This window comes from Aspergillus chevalieri, chromosome 8, assembly GCF_016861735.1.
Source record: "Aspergillus chevalieri M1 DNA, chromosome 8, nearly complete sequence".
Classification (NCBI taxonomy): domain Eukaryota; kingdom Fungi; phylum Ascomycota; class Eurotiomycetes; order Eurotiales; family Aspergillaceae; genus Aspergillus; species Aspergillus chevalieri.
This window is the reverse complement of record NC_057369.1, coordinates 799020-824014: the sequence shown is the minus strand read 5'-3', so window position 1 is coordinate 824014 and position 24995 is coordinate 799020. Positions and strand designations below refer to the sequence as shown.

Sequence of the window (24995 nt, the reverse complement as noted above, 5' to 3'; positions counted from 1 at the left end):
CGTAGAATGTTTGCTTGCTTTTATTATCCTATAGGTGTCATCCCGATTGACTGCATCAGCTAGCTGTACAGTGCAGTGATGTATGTACAAGTACAGTATGTCTTTGCTGTCTTGTTTGCTAATGCTTTCTCGTATTAGGCAGCCGACACCCATCCTATCATTGTGCCTATACCGTTCTGGTCTGGACTTTTTCATACAGTGATGGGAATTGCATTAAGTATACGATACGAGGTGCCTATTTACAGGGGTGTGTGGATGTAGTGATTGGCTGAGAATCATCGAGAATCATCGGGTACTCTGCCCTACGTTTATGTCTAATATGCATTCTCATCCAATCCATCATTGGGAGGGGAAAAAAAAAAAAAAAGGCAAGACCGCGTAACTCCATTCAGATATAGAATCATCTATTGGTAACTGGTACATTGTAGTGTTGCGTGTCGACGTCAGATTGGTCAGGAACTGGTCATAGCGTGTAGATCTAGAGTAAAATGTGAATGTAACCCGGGGGTATCAAAGTGAGGAACTCCGTCGTCAACCATCCAGGGTGAGAAATGGAACTGTTGGGGTATATGGAATCAAATCAAATCACAAACACCAAAAGCATCAAAGAAGCACAAAAAAAAAAACAGAACCAACGCCAGATTCGTAAAGATAGACGGGAGGTTGACCGCACAGCGCCAACATCCCTCTTTTCCGTAATTCGTTTATCTCAATCAACTCAACTCACCCACCTCTTCGCCCCCTTCTCCTCGTAAATCCAGTCCTTAACCACGCACGGCGCGTTATCAGGACCCTGACACACCTTATGCCGATTCAGGTGCTTAAACCGTGGCCCCAAGGGTCCATTCACGTAGTGATACTGCCCGGCGAACCGGTACTGGCGGTGGTCGCCTAGTGGGTAGAACTTGTCGCCCCAGTGGCCCTCGTAGTAGAACCATTCTGTGGGCGCGGACGGGTTGGCAGTTGAGGCGAGGAGCGTGTCGTTTGCTGGGGAGTAGGTGTAGGTATGGGCGTTGAGGAGGGGGTCCCAGAGGGGGCCGCGGTCGGTTTGGTCGTGGAGCAGGCCCCAAGGGAGGATGTAGGAGTGGATTCCTGGGGTGGCGTACATGGCGTGGGTTCCCATTGCGGAGTAGATGACGGGCTGTGTTTGTTAGAATTGGTTGTTTGGGCGTTATACGAGAAGATGGTAAACTCACCCGACGCCCGATCTTCTCGACTGCTTCGTAGCTGTACGCCTCGCCGGCGGAATGGGCACTGAAGAAGAGTGCCTTGGGCTTGCCATTGTGGAACCGAACAAGACAGTGCTCCCAGTCTCCGATATGGTTGCCAAAACGGACATCGAATACGACATTGCCCAGGTTAAAGCTGTAAAAGTAAAACCAAAAGGCGTCGACGATGCCATTGCCCTTGTCAATGACCACTAGAACGGCCGGCGCATTGCTGCGGCCTCCGGTCTTCTCGACGTGGATGCGCTGGCCGCCATAGCGTTTGCGGAGTTCTTCTTCAAGCTCGCTGTCCTCGCCGTCGCCAAAGAGACGTTCGGGGTCCAGATCGGCCAGTGCATTGGCTAGATCACTTTGGATAAACACGTCCTCCCCTTCGTCGACCTCATCACATGGTTCGTCTTCGCGAATGTCACTAGTGTCGAACCATTGCGCCCGGTCTTCCTCGCCGGGGATGTCGCCGTCGACGCGGCCATCCCAATCAGCCCAGGACTCCTCCTTAGCAGTAGTCTGGTCGGGAATGTTATGCGCACCCTCCATCCACGGCGGACGGTCTTCGACATTATCATTGCTCGTCAAGAAAACATGCCCATTCTGCTGCCACCGATTCAACTGATCCAAATCGCGCAACGTCGCATGCTTCGCCTGCGACTGAATCGGGGTATAATTCAGAAATGGCGTGACATGGAACAAATGCTCGGCGATATCGCAGGGCCAAAATTGCTCCCCCGAAAACAGGTGGACCAACGGCGCATACTCAAAGACGTAGGCCGGGATCTGCCGACGCGCCCGTTCGGCATCGTCCCATTGATCCGACAGATCCGGCCCAGTGGACCAAGCGGTCTGCCAGGGCCCATTAATATTTTGATCGGAGTTTCCTGGTTCTGATTCTCCGCTATCTGGCAGAACTTGGGCTTCGGCGGAGATCTTGCGGTGACCGAAGCGGGTCTGGACGGCCTGGACATGAGCTGTACCGCATAAACCTAACCAGCGACAGGCTTTGCGGTCGAGCCATGAGTGCGAGGAAGCAATCCACGGCGTCTCTTCTCTGTCTTCGGAGGACCAGATAAAAGCTGAGGGGTTGATGGTATGAGCCAGACTATTGAGGGAGACATAGATGATTAAAGTTGACAAGAAAGCGATCGTGGCTTTGGTCTTTCGGGCCATCTGCTGGATATCGGGCAGCAATATAGAAGAGTGAGGTACTACAGAGATGCCTAAGATGTCCGAAGGGGGAGGAGATAAGGCTACCTCGTGTTGTTGTTGTTGTTCAACAGCGACGGGGAACTGGTTGACAGTCGGGATGGCAGTGGATGACTGCTCGTCAAACGAAGTGGCCAGCGACGAAGAGACAGGAACATAAGAAACAACGAGAAAATTATATAAGAAAAGGGACAAAACGGAGGAAAAAAACAGAATCCGGACCAGCCGGGCAGCGGACGGAGCCAACACTATATAAACACGAAAGATGACATTTTGGGTCAGTCAAGCTGCATTTTAAAAAAAAAAAAAGACGGGAAGCCGGCAGGGACGATCCGAGAGAGAAAGAGAAAAAGAGGCAATTTCAGCCCTGCAATAAGCAATGATAGGTAGGGTAATAATGGCATAAACAAAACCGGATGGAGTGGAATGGAAATTGATGTCAGATGATTATCAAGCATCGCGCTGAATGCATCCGTGAAGTGCCGGATCGACATTTAGAGAGACGGAAACGACGGATCACTTACTCATAAGTCAGTCGAATTTTCGGGAGCGGATAGAGGAGTATATTCTACTCTATAGTAGAGAGGTTGAAGAGAGATGTGGTGGATGGAGATGAGAGGGGACGATGAACGGATAGGCGATCACCTCATGATCCTGTATCTTCCACTGTACACTCACTACTCCGTACACCACGACTACATCTACATCTACGTCTACATCCACACTACGATACGATGATCTCCTAATCACCGCATTCTACTAGCGCATAGTTAATATTAATATTACCATGTCTCTAGACGCTTCTCCCTTGGCTGCGCCCGTTCCCAGCGCCAACGCAGATTCCGATTCCGATTCCGACTGGGAATACGAATACTCCACGGAAACAGAGGTACACACATAGCTTTCACAAAACAAGAATATACAAGCTGACATAACAGTCCTTCTACCTGAACCTCGACTTAACTTCAGTGCATGGCCCCCTTCGTCCGCCGCGGCGCCGTAATGCATCCGCGCCTAATAATAATAACGCTGCTAATGAACCCGACGCGGACCCGGACCCCGACGCGGACGCGGACTTTTCTCGCCCTCTAGAAACCACCGAGTCCGACGCCAATGATCCCACCAGACATGCAGCTGCGAGTGCGAGTGCGAGTGCCGGTGCCCAAGACCGTCTCCAAATCCTCGGCCTCCACACGTTGAATCCCATTGTCTCGTACCAGAACCAGGTCTTCAGTTGTTCCTGGGCCGAGCAGATCGGGACCGAGTTGTTTTTTACAAGGCCGGATGAACTCATCACCACCATCACCACCACGGGTGCAGCGGAAAATGATCTTGAGCCGCTGGCACGTGGCAAGGATTTCGACTTGATTGCTGCAACCAGTGCCAAAATCCTCGGTCGCAAGGCGAATCTTATTTCTAGTTCTGAACCTTCTACTACCACCCCATCTACGTCTACATCTAACCTCCCAAAATCATCAATGTCGTCAAATCAAGCGCGTTTCCTCGACCGCTTGTCCAGCGTTAAACAGGCCAAAGGTGAAACAGACACCGTGCGAACAGTATACAGCATGCGCCGGACGCAGAATCTCGAAGACAGAGTGCGCGGGTGGGCCAGGACCGAGGAGCAATTGACAGAGGTTCAGCGATTACAGGAAGCCGTGCTCCGCGGGGACGAGGGTGCGATGGCGGCGTTGGAAAAGGTTTATCGGGATTTGCAGGGTAATGATGGTGACGGTGACGGGGGTGCGTAGCAAGCTCCGAGTTTGAGCTAGGCTAGCTATGCTATGATATCAGCGGTTCGGTTCACGTGTACTTCGTACGGTATGTGTCCGATGATCCGGCCGAGGAGTCGTGATGATCGTCGGGATCTGAGTTTATATTCGGTAGTTGAACTGGTTTGACGGATGGACGTCTGCGTCATAGTCTTCGTGCTCGTGGATATCGACATGTGTACAGATTCACAGGTGTATAGATCATTGCGTAGTATGTATACAAATTTTCATAGATACACGACACAAGCAAAACAAAGTTGTACAAAAGAACTCGCTAATGCAGTCCCAACACCGAAAATGCCATTATCCCAGGTATCCGATCCATTGTCCATTTTATCCATCCATACCGTATCCGTTGATGTACCCATATATAGTTGCAAAAAACCAAACCCAAACGAAATGAAACGAAAGATGAGGAAAACAGTCAAAGGAGCTTAAGAGCTCTTCTCAGCCCCCCAGGGAAACGCACTCGCACCCAACCCGACGACCGGCGACGGAGGAGGCGGCGGAGGATAGTACTCAACGCCGCGGGGACTCGAAGTCGACAACACGGACGAGCTCGACGACTGACGGTGGTGCTTGGAGCTGCTCGAGCTGCTGCTGTTGGTAGTGGTGTCCTTGGCGGAATCGTAGATGATGGCTTTGGGGAGCTGGCTGAGGGCGGCGGAGATGTCCTGGGGGATGAGGAGGGTGGGACGGTCGGCCATTGTGTTGTGTTGTTTTGTTTTGTTTATTCTGCTTAGACCGTGCAGTGTGAGGACGGAGGAAAGAGTTGTAGTATGTAGAGCAACTGGAAGGCAGTGATGATGCAAACGGTCTAGATTTATATCAGCATCAGCACTCAGAAGATATACTCCGGTTTACCCCAGATTCGCTTCCCGAAAAGGTCCGACGAAAACAATCCTCTTGTCTTCGGTGTTGATGTCAGAAGGTAACGCTTACCGAGGTGTTTGTATTTCACAAGGAACTTTTCTCTTGTGCTCTTGTGCTTCGCATGTCCTTTGGTTCTGATAGAAATTCCGGAGGATCAGGGGATATTTAACACTCTCCCGCTGGGACGTGCTTCACCTCGGGAAGGAAACTAGGAGGCAGTGAATACGTGGACAAGGGATGCGATATTACTCCTTGTAGCGATTCTACAGCTAGTAGATCGCTGGAATGTCGGGGATGCATCCGATCGTCTGGGGAAAGGGATCCGGTCGTCTGGAAGCGTGGGAAAAAGTACGGCTGTGATTCAGTCGATTCTCGGGAATTGCTTGGCACGTCGACTGTATGGAGGAGAGCCGATGTGATAGAGATATTGAATAGGGGGGAATACATATCATCCGACGGGATTTGTTTCACTTTCTTTTGTTGTTCTGTTGTTTTCTTATTAATTCACCGCTAGAATCGTGTGTTATTGGTACGCTGATCTTGGACCCTTTATTTTGGTGATGGTGGATTTTCCCATTATGGGCTCCGTATACATGCGTCTACAGCATATATTCTAGGCCTGCAGCTATGCAACCTGTGCAGTGCGATTCGTCGTGTGCAGGACTTTTATTGTCTGGGGATCTACTTCCGAAATTCAAAATCGATAGATAAACCCAGCATCACTCCGTACTTTCCCCACAAAGCAGACTCCAAGGCAGATCAACCAGCCTAGATCCGCATCAAGATTCATACAACGTCGAATCATCCGCAATAACATGATAAGCACGCTCTTCGATTGAGCGCCTAACTCGGTGGGCCTCGTGCGTCTATCCCGCCCAATTTTCAGATACCTGGGCAGCTCGAGTCGCCAAGGCAAGCATCAACCGCCATTGGGCTAGAGCTTCTCCGACTTGCCAGCTGGCATTGATTTCGATGCTTGATTCAGTGCCTGCATCTTACATTTCTTCCTGAACATAGCGTGCATGGTCATTACGCAAGCCAGCGCCAACTCAGTTTGTTGGCGGCAATTTTGCAGACTTCGCTTTCTTGACCGATTCTGCTTTCCTAACGCGGACGGAATCCTGGGTCTTGTGAGGCAAAAATAGGATCACGGAGAAAGCTATAAAATTAAGGTATGTGTAGAAGAGGAGAACTTGAATCAACTCTGCTACTTTGTTTGGGCGTTGCCTCCACAGCCCTCATACTAATGACCTTGAACAATACGACAAAAGCCTGACACAGAACGATGAAGGTTATGCGCGAAGATCTTGCACAACTCAGGCTCACATCACTTTTGGCTTCGTCATTCACGATCCCTGCACGTCTGATCCTGGACACCTTGCTATCTCTCATACATATGAGAACCATTGGTCGAGGCGAGCCGTTGACCGGCAGCTCATGGTGGGGAGACTCATCATCTACTCGTGAAGTCTGAGACGTGATATCTTTCCCGTAACCAAGGAATTCTATTGCTAAATACATTTGATCAATGACGAAGACCGCGCGGCTGCCAATTTATTCTTCAGTTCAGCTTGAACTAAGATATGACTCGCCACTGAGCGTCTCGTAACGTGCGCGGTATAGTTAGTCTTGGTGTTACGTTTTGGTTGGCATTGCTTTGGCTTTTTTTTTTTTTTTCAGGGCTACTAGGTTGGATTCGTGAAGACGACACAGATCTCTGGGGTTTAGGAAATGGTTGATTGGAAATGGAGGAAATTGATTGACAGTTCATGTCCCAGGAATTGTGCTGACTGGAACAAGAATGTACCTTCGATGGAGTCTCGTTAGACGACATAAGTCCGATCTAGGTCTGTCAAATCTGAAAACATATATCTGTTTGTACTCAAACAGAATGCCTGCCTTTATTGCAGCTATATGGAACGTAGTTTCTTCATGCGACGAGCTATACTTAAGCATGGCTTGTATTTTAGTTTTTTTACATCAATCTATCGTCTTTCCTTTCTATCGCACATATATCGTTTAGCCTTTGGCATCGTTCTTTCGTCAGCTTGTAGCCAGACCTGTTCATAGCAGAGCTGGATTGTGTTGATCTCGATTCTTTGACAGGGAATTGTGATGTTTGATGCTGTCTCACATTCCTGCTTTCCAGATCAAGCTCCATGTCCCTGTGATTGCAGCCAACAGTAACATGAGAGCAGAGAATCTAGACCCGCGTCAGATAGCGACAGCTGATTTCCCTCCGCCCAATGATCCACACCCCGACATCATCATAACCACCGCAACTTTGCAGCAGCGGTCGAATGACAATGTCTCCCCGAGTCGAAGTCTTCCCGAATGTGCGGTACCCCCTTGACCCAGCTGAATGCCTACGCACCGCCACAGTTGAAGCTCTGGGATAAAATCCAGGAAGCCGCGGTTGTACATGTGCGGGGGACGCCGGCGAGCGGGAAATCCACGCTTGCTAGACCCTCCGCGAACACGTACGCTGCATCCAAAGCGACATTCCTGTCTATCATTGCAGCTGGAACCCCTCAGAGTTCCAGATACTGGGTTTTACTATCATGCATTTAATAGAATTTTCGGAGAAAACGGGAATGGCTTAGAGTGGGGGATGCGGCGGTACTTGCTAATTATTGATGAGGCTCAGCTGGCATACTCGTACACTCCCATTTGGAACGATCTAATGAAATAAACAGTGCCAGACCGGGGGCCGCTCATTGTTATTTTCAACTTACGGGTCGCCTTCCAACTGGCTGCTAGAGGTCCGGACGCCAATTCCATTCGTGTACCCTTCTCGCCAGAGGGTATCTCTTCGGCCCTCCAAAGACAACCCCAATGTTGGTTTGTTCCTCGCGGGCCAAATTCGATAATGCCATTTTCCGTGTTTGCAAGTACTACAGTGAAAATGAACTCACTTTCATATTATCCGACGATGTCAAAGACTATATATGGGAGTTGACAAACGGACAACCCGCCGCGGTTAGGGCTGTGCTCGATGGCCTAAGCTCGTCCGAGGTAAGAGATAATACTACCAGCCGGGAAACTGTACGCATTGCTAATCAGATATTACAAGATCTGCCGGTCTTTTCGGAGGGACAGAAAAGCCATACCTCTTGATGTCGCTTTGAGGTTTTTGGAAAACGACTTGGTATTGGTTGGGGCGTTAGAAAGTAGTGTCCATGGGATCAAGCGCATTTTGCCGCCTCCCACAGTTTTACGAAACATCGAGATTGGGAATTCTCTACGTGAAATGGTTGCATGTCGCGTGTGTCGAGACAGTCCCATGAAAAATATGCCTTGAATATGTGTTACACAGAAGGCTGGCTTCATGCTGAATTGACGCAAGATGGGCATGATGTTTACGTGTTTCTCACTACGCTACACAGACGGTATCTCTCCCTCTGTCTCTTTTAGCTTCCCGGTGAGGTATGTATGCTAAGAGGCTTATTTAGAATAATGGAGCATAAACTGTCGTTGGACATCCCGCCCTTTTCCCGGAAGCAGTTCCCACGATCATGGACCTTGTCGTTGCCGCGCTGAGGAATTTCGAGCCTGCTGCGCTGCAAAAAGTAAACGCCGGAGTTGTCGAGAGGCGGTTATGCTAAGAAGTCCTCGGACGTCAGCTTTATCTTTGTTCTCAGTGGACGGGTACGAAGGCTGGGGGGCGTGTCGACTTCCTAGTCAAACACCCCAATTGGGCCATTGAATGCTTGCGAGACGGAAAGAAAATCGATGAGCACGTCGCGAGATTTGAAAAAAAGGGCGGACGATACCGCAAACGGGTTGATTCTGGAAAAAATTAGCGACTACGTGGTATTAGATTTCCGCACCTCGCCTCCCCAGAAGAAGCGGAGTATGTGTCGCCTATACCCTTTTCGCGAAGTTAAGAATATAATACTAACCTCTCTCTTTTCATCTTCAGCTTATGAGAAGTTATACTCATTTTACTAATGTGACGGTTAGCAGGCGGCCGAAAAGGGCTACTCCGGCGGCCGTTTTAGAAGTGCTGCTAACCAACTCCCGTCTTGGCATCAGGGGAGCGTATTCCCACGGCCACAGGCTTTCCCTCCACGCCAGGCCTCTTGACGCTAATCTCAAATGGGACTTTTGTTGCTATTTTGTTAACATCATCTATCAAATCGCTCTCGCTGCGGTCGCAAAGGGTAGCCAGTTTTGGCTCCCCTCGACCATCATGTTCTCTCAAATTTATAAATCTCATTGTGCCGACAGTGTCCTTCCCTGCTTCCATCCTTCCTCCCATGAGCATCTCTTGGAGCACTTCCCATTCTTTTGAGGTCTGTTTTCATCCACAAAACCGCTGTTACTCTCATCTTCTTTGTCTTCTACTCCAGACTTTCTTTTTGTTTGCCAGTTTCCTGCAGGCTGTGTCAACCATGGCGCCTCGCTCCCGAGCGGTCGGATCTGACGACAAAGAGAATCAGACTGATGCCAGCTCCGACCTGACCGAGGTCTTTTCAGACAACAGCTCTGATTATTCTGAAAGGGAAAGAGCAACAAGCTACTTGGTATCAAGAATCAACCCTTCCAAAAGAATGGCGAATTGCAACCAGTCCAAATGGTTGGACCACTGATATAATAGGCTTTCGCTGGCTTAAGGAGGTGTTTGAACCATATTCTAAACAATATTCAACTGGTGCAAGCGGTTGCTTATTCTTGGTGGCCATAGCAGCCGTTTGACTGCAGATTTTGATACCTTTTTTCAAAGCGAATGCAATTATCTGCCTTTGCATGCCTCCACATACATCTCATCTTCTTCAACCACTAGATGTTGGTGTTTTCGGGCCGCCTAAACGCGCGTGTGGAAAGCTGGTTGAGGAGATCATGGTTACTGGAAACAATCATATTGACAAGCAAGATTTCTTATCTCTCTATCCAACTGCGCGTGAGAGAGTCTTCAGGAGGGAGAATATATATGGTGGCTTTGCTGGAGCAGGGCTTAAACCACTGGATAAAGAGCGGGTTCTTGCAAAGATAACTTTTTGACTTCATACACCAACTCCACCACCATCATTAGTGGAGGGCTCAGTCTCCTCTGCTTTCCAAACACCTCAAAACTCTCGTCAGCTGGACCAAAAGCTTCACAGCCTACAGAGGAGTCTTAACAAGAAGAGACAGCTATCTAGTAGCCCAATATCTCATCTTCAACATCTTGAGAAGGCTGCACAAATGGCAATGAATACAAATATTCTTCTCCATGAAGAATCAAGTCTCAACGTGCACAGAATGAGCGGAAGACAAAGAAGAGGGCAAGAAGGAATGCTAATTTAGGTACGGATACTATCTTATCTGTACAGGAAGGTCAGGAGCGTGTCCAACAGCTTGATATGCATGTTGAAGAACAGGTTGATAGTGTGCCTCGCCAGCGAGCTCCACGACGATGTAGTGGTTGTGGGACTATTGGGCATACTATAAGAAGCTGTCCTAATAAATAGCCATGTATTCAGCTGATAGATAGTCTTAATATAATTATATTTTCAATCTTTAAACATATTAACTAGTGGTTGAAATGCTTCGAATATTTGGCGGTCGCGGAGAAACCGCGCGGCTCGGCCGTGGAATACGTTAGTTAACTGTAACTAACGTAACCCACAAGCGGGTCGCGCACTTTCCGACCAAGTACAACAAAAAAGTCTATTTCAAACATTCAGAACACCATTTATATATAAAAACTAATTACTACTGCGATTAGGACAGTGAGTCCTTTTATGTCCCAAAACATTGCAATCAGAACACCGTGGTGGCTCCCGTACATGTGGTTGAAATGTGGATGGTGCGGTCTCCATCTGCGTAGTATCTTCAGTTCTCTGGACCTCATTCCTCTGCTGCAAAAGTTCTATGCCTTCTTGAATAGACAGACCATCTGTATGAGCTATTTGTCGCTTGGATCGCTTCTTCTTTTGCAGCGTTTTCTCATGTGCAGCCCGTAAATCCTGGACTTCTTTGGAAAGAAGGATTGCATTATTCATATGGATTTCACACCCTTTGACAAGCCGATTTATTGCATCACTTATTGAGCTTGGAGGACTCTGTGTACGCTGCCTTAGAAGCCTTTTGATTGTAGATACCTGCTTTCCCAGATGCTTGAGATTATGAGGCGTTCTAGGTGCTGAATTGGTAGATCGGCTGTCTGGTGGTGTAGGGGTCCTGAGTTGAATATTGAACTGCCCAAGCACCCTTTGTGGATTGAAAGGAACCAGGCCACTTGCAGCAAAGCTATTCCTGATATTCTTCATCTTAAAGGCCTCTATACGAGCTTGGGGATAGGCCTCAAGAAAGTCAAATTTGTCAATATGGTTGAAGTTGAGCCGTGCCTTGTTCTCAACCAAATGTCCATATGCCCGCTTCAAAGGTGAGAAGCAGCCCACATCAAGAGGCTGTAAGAGATGTGATAAATGAGCAGGCATGCAGATTGTCATTCTGACTGCATATCTCATCGAATTGGGGTGTTAGATGACTCCCATGGCCGTAAAGAATCAAGAGGCGATATTTTCCAGTCATACAGCCATTTGTAGCTGGAATAAAGATATTTTGAAGCCATCGTAGTCCAATAGGATCAGTTGTCCATCCATTATCACTGACTTCAATCCTCCAATTGCGTGGTAAAGCCTCATCTTGATACCATCCCTCAATATGGATCTTTCCTTTGAAGATGATACACGGCGGAAGAGCCCATCAAGTAGAGTTAATACACTCAATAGATGTCACCCATTCTTGATTCCCTGGCTGTACAAGAAAGGCTCGGCCAGTCATTTCAGCTCTAGTAACTACTTTAGCAGTAGCCATTAGGCCCATTGCATATCCTGTCTCATCAAAGTTGTAGATATCTTCAAGCGCAATCCCATGTTGCATGATAGTAATTTGCACCCGATCAAACCACTCTTGAATTGTTTTTGGGTCTCCATTTTTAGCCCGTTGGTGATTATAGCGTCAAGAATATTTGGTTTTGAGTGCATCTTGCCGTTGAATGAAATTGTAAACCCAATTAACACCAACAGTCTGGATGCTGGCAGAACCACGCTTTGACAGTGGTATATTGGCCATTTCTTGAATATGAGCTGGTCGGGGAGCTGCTCCACGTCGATCCATGGAGAATATCCAATGTAAAAGTGATTCTTCCTCGTTTTGTGTCAATTTATGATTGTTGGCACGTTTCTCAGCGCAATAGGTCTTTCCATGAAGCCGGTCTCGTAAAGTTGATTCAGGTACTGTATTAAACACGTGCTGCCTGGCGTACAGTGCTAATTTCTTGATTTTTAATAGCCTGTATAGCTAATAAGAGGCGGCCATCTTGTTCATAGAATTTTGTTTCAATTGGGAGCGCTTTGGTGGCATGGTGGCGGTTTAGATTGCTTGATTGAGTTGAGATACGTAGAAAGTGCGGAAGTGCGCGACCCGCTTGTGGGTTACCGTTAGGCCTTCACAGCACCAACGGCGTCGCTGCTACTTGTAGAGAACTTGGTACTCCATCTGGCCTACACGCCTCTGGGCTACAAATTCTTGACGGACCAGGTCAAAAAACTGAATGATATCCCTAAGGGCGATATTCGCTATATGTTTGATCGCTTTCAACCGTAGGTAAGACTCCTTTTCCGTCTTTCTTCATGTTGAACATTGTGCTGAACTAAATTTTTGCCGCTTTGAATTTTGCTAAGAATCTCGAGCTGGTCGACAAGGTCCAGGAATTTACTGAAACGTAGAGCTGTCACGCCCGTGCAACTGGCACTCGCATGGATCCGCACGCACCCCAACACACCTGGCTGTGGTACGATTATCCCCATTCCCAGAGTCACTGTAGCCTCGCGCGTCAAGGAAAACTGCAAAGTTGCTTTGCTAACGATGGAGGGAAAGGAGCAACTTGACAATATCTTGAGGTCGTTTAATGTTCAAGGGAGAGGCAAATTCCGGGGATGGAGTCTATTCTTCAGACCTAGGTAATTGTCCTGGAGCATATGTAGTATTCTGCAAAATCCTCGCTTGACTAGCGTGTCTGAACTACAAGTATCGCATTTCTTCATTGCAGTCCTTTGAGGTAGATGGATGATGTCACATGCTATGCTTTGTTCACTTCTGTACTTCTGCCTAAGCGAAAGGAAACTCTTCGCCCTTCTTTTATAGTAATTCTTCTTCTTCTTCTTCTTCTCTCTCTCTCTTTTTTGCACCGCGTCTACTAGCGTGGAATATTACAGGAGCCGGTTTTCCTCATCAATTTTATATCTTTCCAGTTGCTTGTTTTATCATCTCTTGTCAAACCGGCATCATGCCGCCAAAAAACACTGATTTCGACAAGTTGAGCACGAATGAGCTAGTGAAACACTTAGCTCAGTTTACAGGCGTGCCAGTGCCCAAGGCGGATGTCAAGATCATGGGCAAGTGTAATATCACAGGCTGCAGTCTCGTGTACTCTGGCACAGAACAGGCTTTCAAGGAGGTTGGGCTGTCCTGGGGCACCGGCGCTAACCTGATGTGCATGAAAGAAAACTACCTCAAGAAAAAAAGTTAAGCTCCCTTCTCACTTGACCATGTATTCTACTCCTACTAACTTCTGATCTAGGGAAGGCGGATGAAGCGGGACTGGCTGATTATGAATCTGACAAGCGTTTGCAAGCGGCCTTTCAAGCCGATCTAGCCCAGTCAGATGGAACCCCACGCGTGCATATCCAGGAAGGAAGTGGTGATACCACAGACACTCAGAAGAGCAACCAACGCCGGGACGAACAGTTTGTGCGACAGGTGAAAGTTGCCCAGCAGCAAGCCCCAGAGCTTCGCCATACGGCAAAGCTCAGTGCGAAGCAACGTCGTCGGGTGTTTGATCTTTTTGATAGGAACTTCAAGGGTCTGGACGATGCCAAATCCCTGCTCTCCTCTCCAAGCATCTCTGTGAGACTTCCATTTCCGTTCTTGGGGACTGAGATTCCTAAGCGATTCATGGTCCGTAATGACCAGGGAAACTATCATTACATGGGACGGGAGGTGTTCTCTGGCCTTGTTGATGCTTTTGACTCAATGGCAGAGGGTTTTGGCCATCCAAACCTCTGGGTATATGGCCTCATGGGCTACGGGAAGTCGCACCTTCTTGCAACCCTCACATGTTTTCTCACGGCATATGGCTATCGGGTCGTGTACCTCCCAGACTGCCGCATATGCCTCGAAGATCCTACGAGATACCTGCAGCAATGCTTGCTGTTTACTTGGAGTGATCTCCCTGAGAAGGTTGAGGAAATTGTTAAACTGCAGGACATGAATGAAGTTGCCAATTTCATTGCCAATAACTGGTCCACCTCTGTTGTATTTGTCATGGACCAACTGAATGCCCTGGATGACGAAGATGAAGCTTCAACAAAATCCCATGTACGCCGTTGGCTCAAAAGATGTCGCTCTGGGTTGAAAACAGTCCTCAGCACTTCGGCAAATAACATCTCCTTCCACCGCATGACACAGAGACAGAATTATGACGATCTGTTCACTGTATATGGCGGGTTCACCAGAGTAAGTTGACGTTGATGTCAATTACCTTGACACTACTTCTTTTCAATATTAGGTTGACCTCTTTTACTTGAGCAGGCAGAAATGGACGCTTGGTGGAGCCACCACAGTGCCGTGGCCCTTGGAGATTACACACGGGATGAGGTCGAGGACTACACAGGCTGTAACCCGTTGTTGCTGGTGAGCTGCTTTGAAGGAGGCAAGTTCAATCTCACTTGCGAGGAGATTAGTCGAATGATCCGACACGCACAACGCTTCACGGGACGTATGAAAGACAAGTGCACTGAATGGGGTTGGTCAAGGTAGATCCTCTGCAGCCATGAATACTGATCATAGCACGCTAACATTCCATAGATACCAATCATATGTGAAAGCCTGTATTACTGAAAGAGCTGTTCCCGATAATATTGACCCAGAGCATGTAGATCATCGGTTTTTCCATGAAAGAAATAGGACTGGGTATTGCATCTGTGGCGCTGTTCGTGAAGCAGTCATTAAAGAGCTGGCTTCGCTCGGGACGTATTTGTTTTCAATTGAAGATAGCATGAGAGCAATGGGCCACCTCATCAGCAACCCGTCTGTGGTCGGATATTTCCTTGAGAATGCCGTCCTTCGCTCCATCGTCACCGCTGGAATTCCCTGTTTGGATATAATCGGGCCAATGCCCCAGTTCATCTTCCAGGAGTTTCCATCCTACAACCTCTCGCATGAAAAAGCTTTATATGTGCCTAGGACCTACAACTTCCCTGCGATTGATGCCATCCTTTTGCGTCTTAATAATGTGGACAAGAAGGCTGAACTCATACCAATTCAAATCACGATCCAGAAAGCTCATAGAAATTCAGAAGAACAATTCTTCAACAACTGGTCCTTCTGGCATGACTACCTTGATGATTATGATGTCAAAGTCACCTTCCTCTGGATCACCTCGGACGGGGGCTTTAAGAGAACTTCCATGGAGGAAAGACTCCGGAAGACGCGCGGCGGCTCCGAGAAGGTGGTTTGGCCCGACTATGACTCTGCCTACATCCCGCTGAAGGAAGTGAACGGAAGTGTTTGGAGGAAATACCAAGAAGTCAAGGCCAAGCAGGCATTGTTACTACCCAATTGAGACACTCGCCTCGTTTGGTGCTCTGGTCGCGTCAAGTTTATCTGTTTATTTATTTTATTTTATGTTATTTGATTTGATTTGGATTCTGTTAATGTTCTTCAATTGACGGATGCACGTCCTAGTCAGTTAGTCTGGACTGAGGTTACGGAAGTTAGCTGCAATTACCAATTAAAGACGCTTTGCTCTGCGAGCTAATTCTATCGTAGGGAATAGCTAAACAAGGCGTATTCATATGATTACCATTTTGTAGGGCCCGAAATTGGGGAAGTCTGGGGAAATGGGGAAATGGGGAAATGGGGAAATGTACTTATACCTGGTCTTATCTCCGGAGCCAAAGCGTTGAGATATGCCACTATATATCGTACAATTTGCTTCTTTCCGCCACCCGGTCAAATCAGAGACTGTATTTGCATATGAAGGCTTGGCTTATGTCGGAGATGTCAATCATGATCCGCAAATGCCGGGTTCCTTATACTACTTACCCCATACCCCACTGCGGTGAACACCTTAGTCTCCAAACCCTATTCTTCAATAACCGACTGCGTTGACATGTATGGTTGGCATTCCCCGAGACATCCTGATGAGGATAGCTATATGTCAAGTTTTACATTCACTTTATTGAGTGCTATCCAAGGGGGCTCGGTGCACGTTGCAATGTTCCTCATTAGGGGAGAGTGGGTTGTGGGAGAATTGAGTCAATATTTGCAACCCCTGCGGCCTCAATTGTCCTCTTTATACTTGCCCTCAGTCCATCAAGTTCACCATTCCACCTTTCTCATTAGCAGAAGCAATGAGGCTAATTTCTCTCGTCCTGAAAATCTCATTTAGGTCTGCTGACATGTCTATTTTCATCTACTAGTGATGCCTGGAGGCCAAGATCCAGTGCCCTGCGCCAATCACATCTGGATGCTGCAGCTCCAAGCCTTGCATGCAAAACACGCTGAAATGAAAAGAACGCGGTAATTTCGCTATTGGCTAGTAAATATGGCGAGGATATGTAAATGAATCGATCCTGGTGGGGTCGAAAGACGGCTGTGGAGGACAGGTGCAACCCGGTTCACAGCCAGACCTGGTAGCCAGATAACCAGAAAGTTAACTTTCCCATGTAAAATGTTGGGAGCCTGGGTGAAGAAGCAATCATGGGATCTTGAGATAAGAGATCACAAGCAAGGCAGCTGAGGATCCAGATGTCCTCAAGGGAAAGCCCACATAGGATGGCATGGCTGGAAGCAACAACCAAAAATTGAAAAGTCGCTGATCAGTTGTCGGACGCGTGAAGGAGCCCATAACTGCAATAGTAAGCAGCAGCACAGCATCAGGGGTCAAGTGGATAGCTCAATTTCCAATGAAGCGACAGTAACAAGGTCTCAACGTCTCAATTGTCCAGATGAGCCGTCGGCCACCCCGAGGAGAGTGGACGGCGCCATACTAGAAAAGGGAAAATCGTCAGGTAACGCGGCATCTTGGTAAGAGGGCAGTGCATCGGGCGAGGCAGACAGGAGAAGGGAAAGGGAAGAGAAAGTGCGTGGTCCTTTGAGGGAGAGATGTCGAGCTTTTATAGATGCAACGGATGTGTTGAGGCGGCAATGTGAGCGGCCTAAAAGCGGCATGAGGAAGCACTATCCCTAATACAGTAGGCGCCATACCACAAAGGGCAATGGTATTCCCATGGATGGCAGGCGGTAGGGCTCGGCAGAAGGATGGTTCAATGGGAGCCGTTTCTGGCGCTCCGCTAACCGTCACAACTTATAACTACCATGTCGTTTTCTCGGGAAACTTCACTTGATATAAACTATCTACATCCAACCTCGACCTGATCGAGGAGTCTACGCTCCAAAACTAACCAAGTCAGTGCAACAAATTACCCTCCCGTCTTCTCCAAACTAACGAAAGCCGAGTGAACGCAGTCGCATACGTCGAGCGTTCTCGAACCTCGTCTACGAGCCTCAACGAACGCTGAATCTCTTGTTTGCTGGTGCTGTTTCTCTGGATTATTTGCTATTGCCCGCTGTGTTCGCTAGTAGGGGTGTTCTGGTCCCGAACTCCCGATCAGACGAGCTCTCTTATCCGTCCACCTTCACATTACGGCATATCGGGTTTCAGTGGAAAGAATGTGCAGTGAAAAATTCTTCTCGATGACAAAACGTCGCTTGTACACTATTGAAGGATATCACTCGACTTTGCTTCTTTTTTTAAATTCGGCTTGCAATGCCGCGAGTACAGTATCAAGTGGCTATCCGCTTGTATATATATGCACCGCCACAATTGCGATAAGTACCATGCAAAGGATATCAGTCGTAACGTACAAACTATCGAATACAACTATAAAATACAAAAAACCCGTAGATATTAACAAGATAACAGCCTACTATCGCAATCGCCGCTCAACATCCTCCGCAACATTGTAATTGTACTCGGCTTGCACCGGCCCGGTCATCCACCCGGGAAAGAAGCCTGTGACAGTCAGAGGAGAACGATCATCAAGGGGACAATTAGCCTTCGAGAAACCCACCTAATACCCACATGAACCAGTACATTGCATACTCCTCAATCCAGCCCATGGTGCGTTTTGAGTTCTGCGACTGCTGCGCTCGCTTCAGGATGTTTGCGACGTGCGGTTGGCGGAGTTGTTCGTATTCTTTTGTTGCTCTTCGGATGGCCAGTCCATAATCGTTTGTATTTGCATATTTATCGTCGATTCTGCTCAGGTAGTGCTTCAGGAACATGGTAAGTGCTTCTACGTCTTCCAATGCTTGTGAGGATCCCTGCCCTGATGTTGGTGGTAGGGCATGTGCTGCGTCGCCTACGAGAACGACCCCGAAGCGTTCCCATTTTGGCAAAGCTGGTGATGTCCATGTTGGGTACATGTTGCTGACACGCAGGGAATGCAGGATCGTCTGGATAACGGGGTCCTTCCAGTCAGCGTGCCGCTCCTGCAGCTGGCGCACGACGTCGTCTTTGTTCATAGCTTTGGGGTCGGGACATTCGTCTGCTGAGTACGTCGACCACCAGACGAGAGACTTCCCTGGCTCAGAGACATAATATGGCGAGTCCCGGTGCGGTGCAGCAGGATCACTTTCAGCAAAGAAGTACCCAAAGAAGCCGTTGCCGCCTAGGATGAAGTTCATGGAGCCTGGCTCGACGTGTTCGCGGACTTGGTTGGCGGGGACGAAGCCGCCTATACCAACTAGACCTCTGCTTACTTTAGTTTTTGTCATACCGGTGTGGCTACAAGGGTACATACTCATATCGAGGCGGATATGGATCCTCCGCCTCAGGAAACAACGCCCGTTTGACGGTGCTCTTGAGCCCATCAGCCCCGATGACCAGGTCTGCTTCAGCAGTATTGACGTCGCCAACGAAAGTGATCACGTTCCGTCCATCTGGATTCGCAATGATCCCCTCAATACGCCTGCAGACAACATCGCGGTCTGGAATGCGGGCGCGCAGACACCGCCAGAGCGCGTGACGACTGCAGCCAAGGACATGCGTGGATTGATTGACCGGTGAAGATTTAGGATCAGCTGTGGTATCCATGCGGACGAGCAGACGCCCGTTCTTGTCCTTCATGTTGCCGTGCGAGATGACATAGCCGCTTCGCACGATGTCGCGGATCAGATTCTCATCTAGGCGCTGAAGAACGTGCAGGCCGTTGGGGCCGAGGCCAAGACCGCCGCCCACGACTAGAGTGGATGAGTGTGTCGGGCCATCTTGCCAGTCTGTGTGTGTGGCATTTTTGGCTGTACTATAAGCTTCGTAGATGGTGATGTCGTGATTTCCAGGTAGATGTTTTTTGAGCTGCAGGTAAGCCGTGCAGCCGGAGATACCGCCACCAACGATGGCGATTTTCAGTTCTTTCTTCATACTTGAGAGCTCACATATGCGTCGAAGATGGTATCGTTACTCTACAGAGTACTAGTCCTAAGGCTGATGGCCCCACACAGTGGCTGGTGCGGCGGTGTGCGTAAGGCCAAATATAGATCGACCTGTTAAGTTTCGACTAAGAAAGCCCAGACAAGCCCAGAGTCGAGAAACGGGGGGAGTCCCAGCAGATCGAATATTACCCCAGAATATCATTGAGTAAAACGGTTCGTAACAATACCAGCCATAATTCGAGTAGAGCGCCGAGACATTACCCATCGGCAGTCTCTTCCAATTGGATGGCAGATCAGCTAAGCATCCCGTGACCGTGAAAGACGTACGGACATTTGCGGCATTTTTTTATTTCATTACGCAGGAAAAAAGAGCGATTTCTCGAAATTGACACATCGAAACCGGGAATTGCGAGATTTTGTTTGGAGTAATTATTCACTGAGTTATGAAGGGCAATCGAAAGAAACAGAGACTGAAATACCAGCCAATCAGACGTCACGTGGCTCCCCGCCTGATGTCACTTGATCTCCATAGAAAGAGCCAAAGAAGAAGAAAGAAGAGAAGAGTCCAAGCGAAAAGGAAAGAGGAGAAAATGACTAGACTTGATACAATTCTCAGCCTATAACATTCACAGTCATTAAGTAACAGTAAGTACTCCGTACCAGAATGATACCGTTCCTGGCCGATCGCATAGAAGCGGTATTTCGTTACCTGTGATGACATATTGGGCCCCTCGACTATATAAGAACCGGTTCCTCTTAGTCTTCCGTTTCTCCATCCTGAAAAATCACAATTCAGACAGATTGTCTTCTTTCATATCAAAAAAAGTATCATAATTCTGCTATCTCAATCCCTCCTTCCATTCTTCCTTATCAGCGCTTATCCCCCGCGTCTTATCCTCGATCGACAGCTCGATAGCTTCCTGCTCCGAGTCCACCACGTCCTCCCGGTAAGTGCCTATCCTCTGTGTTTCTCTGCTCGAGTCCGTTCATTCCAATCTTATCGACTTCTCTCGTGTCTCCTAATATTGTCCGATTGTGTATCCTTCTTATCTCTCCGTTGGACACTCCGGTTACTCGCACTTCCTAGCTATCAGAAGCTCTTGAAAAACTGACTCTCCTTCAATTTTACCAGACTCTCGCATATTTCATCTTCCCTCTTAACGAACCTCTAAAATAAAACGAACTAACATGGCGTCTCCGGCCCTTCCTCCCCATTCTGACAGCAACATCAACAATGACGACGATCATACTCTGCCCACTCGTCAGGGCCCCAAGCTCTTTGCCAGCAACGATGGTTCACATTCTGGCACAGGCACCCCAATGGGTTTCCAGCGTTTCCCTCAGAACAAACATCTCGAGTCAGCCCTGCAGTCGTCACTGCGCCAGCCTTCTCCCCAACCGACCCATCTGGGTATTCCCGGGGGGAGTCATCGAGTGCTGTCTGAGGAGGACCCTGGATACATTGCTGCCAAGTTTGAGGGCAAGCAAAAGCAGATGGAACAGGGTGAGTTGCAGTATTCTCATTCAGTATCATAGATTGCCTGCTAACTTGACTAGTAATGGACCAATTAGAAGAAAAGGGCTTCTTTCCAAGCGATTTCGTCGTTTCGGAAACAAATTGGTTCTACAACATGCTGGGAATTGATGACACCTACTTCCAGACCGAGTCCGTCGATGCCATCGTCTCCCATATTCTTTCTCTCTACGCAGCCAAGGTAGCCGCCTACGCTCGTGACGACAAGAAGCTTGAGATCCGCCTGGACAAGGAGGCTGAGGACCACGCCGTCTACATCGACACCAGCAGGCCCGGTGTCGCTGCTGTTGATGGGCCCCGTTACGAGCAGCGCATCGATAAGAAATACGTCAATGGCTCTACCAACGACAACAGCTACCGTGTTGAAACCTTCCGATCTCCTACTCCTCTCCCTGGTGACAGCGAGCAGCAGCTCCGTTGTTACTTCGTCTACAAGTGCCAGTTTGCCAACCCCAATCCTGATCCCAATGAGACCAACATTGATGTCATTGGTGAGAAGCGGTTCCTCCAAAAGGCTACCCCCAATACAAAGGCCGTCTACCAAGATATTATGAACAACGTCGTTGGCCGCTCTGGTCCCGTCATCGAAATGTTCGAGATTGAGGGCAGCCGTGAGAAGCGATTGGTCATTGCCTATCGCCAGGGCTCTGCCATGGGCTTGTTCAGCGCTCTGTCCGATCTCTACCACTACTACCGTCTGACCAGCTCCCGCAAATACCTTGAGAACTTCTCCAACGGCATCACCATAATTTCTCTCTACCTCCGTCCCTCTCAACCGGAAGTGCAAAGCAAATTCCCACCCATTGAGGCCGCCATCCACCAGATCATCAAGGAAGTCTCGCTGCTATACTGCATTCCGCAGAACCGCTTCCAGCACCACTTCGCCAGTGGCCGCCTCAGCTTGCAAGAGACTATCTATGCTCACTGCGGCTGGGTGTTTGTGCAGCAATTCCTCAACCGTCTGGGTTCAGAGTACAACTCCCTGTCGGCCCTGCTTGACTCGAACAACAGCGTTCATGCCGAGTTGTTGTCCAAGATCAAGAAGCGCCTGCGTACCGAGACCTTTACCTCCGAGTACATCCTCGAAATCATGAACAAGTACCCGGAGCTGATCCATAAGATCTATCTCGATTTCGCCAACACTCACTATGTCAAGACCCAGGGCACTGCTGGTGATGATTTCCTTCCCACTCTGAGTTACCTGCGACTTCAGGTGGATGAGGTGTTGGACAGCAACCGGTTGAAGCAGCTGATTGCCACCACTGCAGCCAACGAGCACGATGAGATGGTCATGACCGCCTTGCGGGTTTTCAACAGCTCCATTCTCAAGACCAACTTCTTCACCCCCACCAAGGTCGCCCTGAGCTTCCGTCTCAACCCGAACTTCTTGCCCCAGCACGAATACCCCCAGCCGCTGTACGGTATGTTCCTCGTTATCAGCTCCGAGTTCCGTGGATTCCACCTGCGCTTCCGCGACATCGCCCGTGGCGGTATCCGGATTGTCAAGAGTCGTAACAAGGAGGCCTACGGTATCAACGCTCGCTCGCTGTTCGACGAGAACTACAACTTGGCCAACACGCAGCAGCGCAAAAACAAGGACATTCCGGAAGGCGGTGCCAAGGGTGTCATCCTGCTGGACGTCAACCACCAGGACAAGGCACGCGTGGCCTTCGAGAAGTACATCGACAGTATCCTGGACCTGCTTCTGCCGCCGACTAGCCCCGGTATCAAGGACCCCATCGTCGACTTGCACGGCAAGGATGAGATTCTGTTCATGGGCCCGGATGAGAACACGGCTGAACTAGTTGACTGGGCTACCGAACACGCCAAGAACCGTGGCGCCCCCTGGTGGAAGTCCTTCTTCACGGGCAAGAACCCCAAGCTGGGTGGTATCCCACACGACACTTACGGTATGACGACCTTGTCGGTGCGCCAGTACGTGGAGGGCATCTACCGCAAGCTGAAGATCGACCCCTCCACGATCCGGAAACTGCAGACCGGCGGTCCCGATGGTGATCTGGGATCTAATGAAATTATGCTGTCCAACGAAAAGTATACGGCTATTGTGGACGGTTCTGGAGTCATTGTTGACCCCAATGGTCTGGACATCGATGAACTCCGACGTCTGGCCACGAAGCGTGTTACCATCTCCGAATTTGACACGTCGAAACTCTCGCCAACCGGCTACCGCGTGTTGGTGGACGAGAGCGATGTCAAGCTCCCCAGTGGTGAATTGATCCATAACGGCATGATCTTCCGGAACACCTTCCATCTGCGGACTGAGCAGCCGTACGACATGTTCGTGCCTTGTGGTGGACGGCCCGAGTCGATTGATCTGGGGACGGTGGGTAAGCTCATCAAGGACGGCAAGTCGACCATTCCCTACATTGTCGAGGGCGCCAACCTGTTCATCACCCAAGACAGCAAGCTCCGACTGGAGAAGGCTGGCAGTATCCTGTACAAGGATGCGTCCGCCAACAAGGGTGGTGTGACGTCGTCATCGCTGGAAGTTTTGGCGTCGTTGTCTTTTGACGACAAGGAGTTCGTGGAGCACATGTGCATCCGCGAGGATGGTACGGTCCCCGAGTTTTACAAGGCGTACGTCAAGCAGGTGCAAGAGGTCATCAAGGAGAACGCTACGTTGGAATTCGAGGCCATGTGGCGCGAACACGAACAGACGAATGTGCTCCGCAGTGTACTGAGTGACCGACTCAGTTTGGCCATCACCAAGCTGGATGAAGAACTGCAGAAGACCGAGCTGTGGGACAACGTGGAGCTTCGCCGGTCGGTGCTGGGTGATGCGCTTCCGAAGTTGTTGCTGGACAAGATTGGCCTTGAGACCATTCTTGGACGGGTAAGCATTTCTCTTGAATCTTGTGTCAGGACTAGGCTAACTGAAATAGGTGCCGGAGAACTATCTGCGGGCCATCTTTGGCAGCTACCTGGCGAGTCGGTTCGTGTACGAGTACGGCAGTAGCCCTAGCCAGTTCTCATTCTTTGACTTGTAAGTGCCTTTATTCACCAGAACTTGAATCCAATACTAACTTGACGCAGTATGACCAAGAGATTGAACCAGTCCAAAGCATAGATAATAGACGGATGTATAAGTAGCATGTTGCATGTTTGGTTTGCAGGCATACCATCATGATGGATAAAACGTTACGAGTTAATGCAACGCATAATTTCCGAGATTGAACATAAAACAAACTTCTCGTACATTAGTTTGAAACCATCCCTATAAGACAAGCAAAAACAACTCCCATCCCCCGTAACCAAGGCATCTCGTTCGCAGCAATAGTCAACCACCCCAACGATGGCAAATACCCTTTAACAACACCAACGACCTCGTCCCTCCGCACCCACGATCGCCCAGGTGGGTACAACCCCACATCGTCAATATAGTTATTATCCCCTTTCGTCAGAATATGTTGCCTATTCAATTAGCTCTCCGGGACACCAAACAACCACACACCCCAAATAACAATAAAGGGAAAGAGGGAAAAAAGCATACACAACACCTTCCCTAAAAACCTGCACCGCGCGATGGACCATCGGCAACGGCTGACTCTTAAACCAAACAACTGGGATATCCCCCACATTCACGAGTTTCGACCGGTTCCAGAGGAATATGATGTCGCCGCGGTGGAAGGCGGGTGCCATGGACTCGGAGATCACCACCATCACCGGGATTGAGGAGCCTGTTATCAGGCAGAGGAGCTTCCAGAGCATGTACGGGGCTGTTATTAGGAGGAGGAGGGTTAAGATTGATTTGGGGGTTAGGGTTTGGTTGTGGGAGGGTGGTTTTGTTGTTGTAGTTGTGGTGGTGGCGGCGGTGGACCCGGAGCGCATTTTGGGTGGTGTTTTGAGCGGTGTTGTTGAGAGCATTTTCGTTGTTTGGAG

General features: G+C 49.0%; 7 protein-coding genes across 7 annotated transcripts; 3 read left to right on the top strand and 4 right to left on the bottom strand.

Annotated features, from left to right (window-relative positions):
• Positions 1-718: 718 nt before the first annotated feature.
• Positions 719-2390, bottom strand: VPS62 (uncharacterized protein; the record flags this gene model as incomplete). The annotated part of the gene is made up of 2 exons (XM_043283622.1): positions 719-1141; positions 1197-2390. The coding sequence occupies 2 exons, from the start codon at positions 2388-2390 to the stop codon at positions 719-721; spliced, it is 1617 nt and encodes a 538-aa protein (XP_043140883.1).
• An 823-nt stretch (positions 2391-3213) lies between these two features.
• ACHE_80268A (TFIIIC subunit 6 family protein) lies at positions 3214-4177 on the top strand (the record flags this gene model as incomplete). Its single annotated transcript, XM_043283621.1, has 2 exons — positions 3214-3315; positions 3365-4177. 2 exons carry the CDS (start codon positions 3214-3216, stop codon positions 4175-4177), a joined length of 915 nt encoding a protein of 304 aa, XP_043140882.1.
• A 455-nt stretch (positions 4178-4632) lies between these two features.
• ACHE_80269S (uncharacterized protein) lies at positions 4633-4905 on the bottom strand (the record flags this gene model as incomplete). Its single annotated transcript, XM_043283620.1, has 1 exon — positions 4633-4905. One exon carries the CDS (start codon positions 4903-4905, stop codon positions 4633-4635), a length of 273 nt encoding a protein of 90 aa, XP_043140881.1.
• Positions 4906-13349: 8444 nt separating this feature from the next.
• Positions 13350-15686, top strand: ACHE_80267A (uncharacterized protein; the record flags this gene model as incomplete). The annotated part of the gene is made up of 4 exons (XM_043283618.1): positions 13350-13587; positions 13644-14578; positions 14654-14877; positions 14930-15686. 4 exons carry the CDS (start codon positions 13350-13352, stop codon positions 15684-15686), a joined length of 2154 nt encoding a protein of 717 aa, XP_043140880.1.
• A 2368-nt stretch (positions 15687-18054) lies between these two features.
• ACHE_80266S (FAD-dependent oxidoreductase) lies at positions 18055-19550 on the bottom strand (the record flags this gene model as incomplete). Its single annotated transcript, XM_043283617.1, has 3 exons — positions 18055-18140; positions 18199-18881; positions 18931-19550. 3 exons carry the CDS (start codon positions 19548-19550, stop codon positions 18055-18057), a joined length of 1389 nt encoding a protein of 462 aa, XP_043140879.1.
• A 1199-nt stretch (positions 19551-20749) lies between these two features.
• Positions 20750-24183, top strand: GDH2 (glutamate dehydrogenase (NAD(+)); the record flags this gene model as incomplete). The annotated part of the gene is made up of 4 exons (XM_043283616.1): positions 20750-21065; positions 21119-23949; positions 23999-24099; positions 24150-24183. 4 exons carry the CDS (start codon positions 20750-20752, stop codon positions 24181-24183), a joined length of 3282 nt encoding a protein of 1093 aa, XP_043140878.1.
• A 130-nt stretch (positions 24184-24313) lies between these two features.
• Positions 24314-24980, bottom strand: ACHE_80264S (S24/S26 family peptidase; the record flags this gene model as incomplete). Its single annotated transcript, XM_043283615.1, has 2 exons — positions 24314-24527; positions 24607-24980. 2 exons carry the CDS (start codon positions 24978-24980, stop codon positions 24314-24316), a joined length of 588 nt encoding a protein of 195 aa, XP_043140877.1.
• Between the last annotated feature and the right edge of the window lie 15 nt (positions 24981-24995).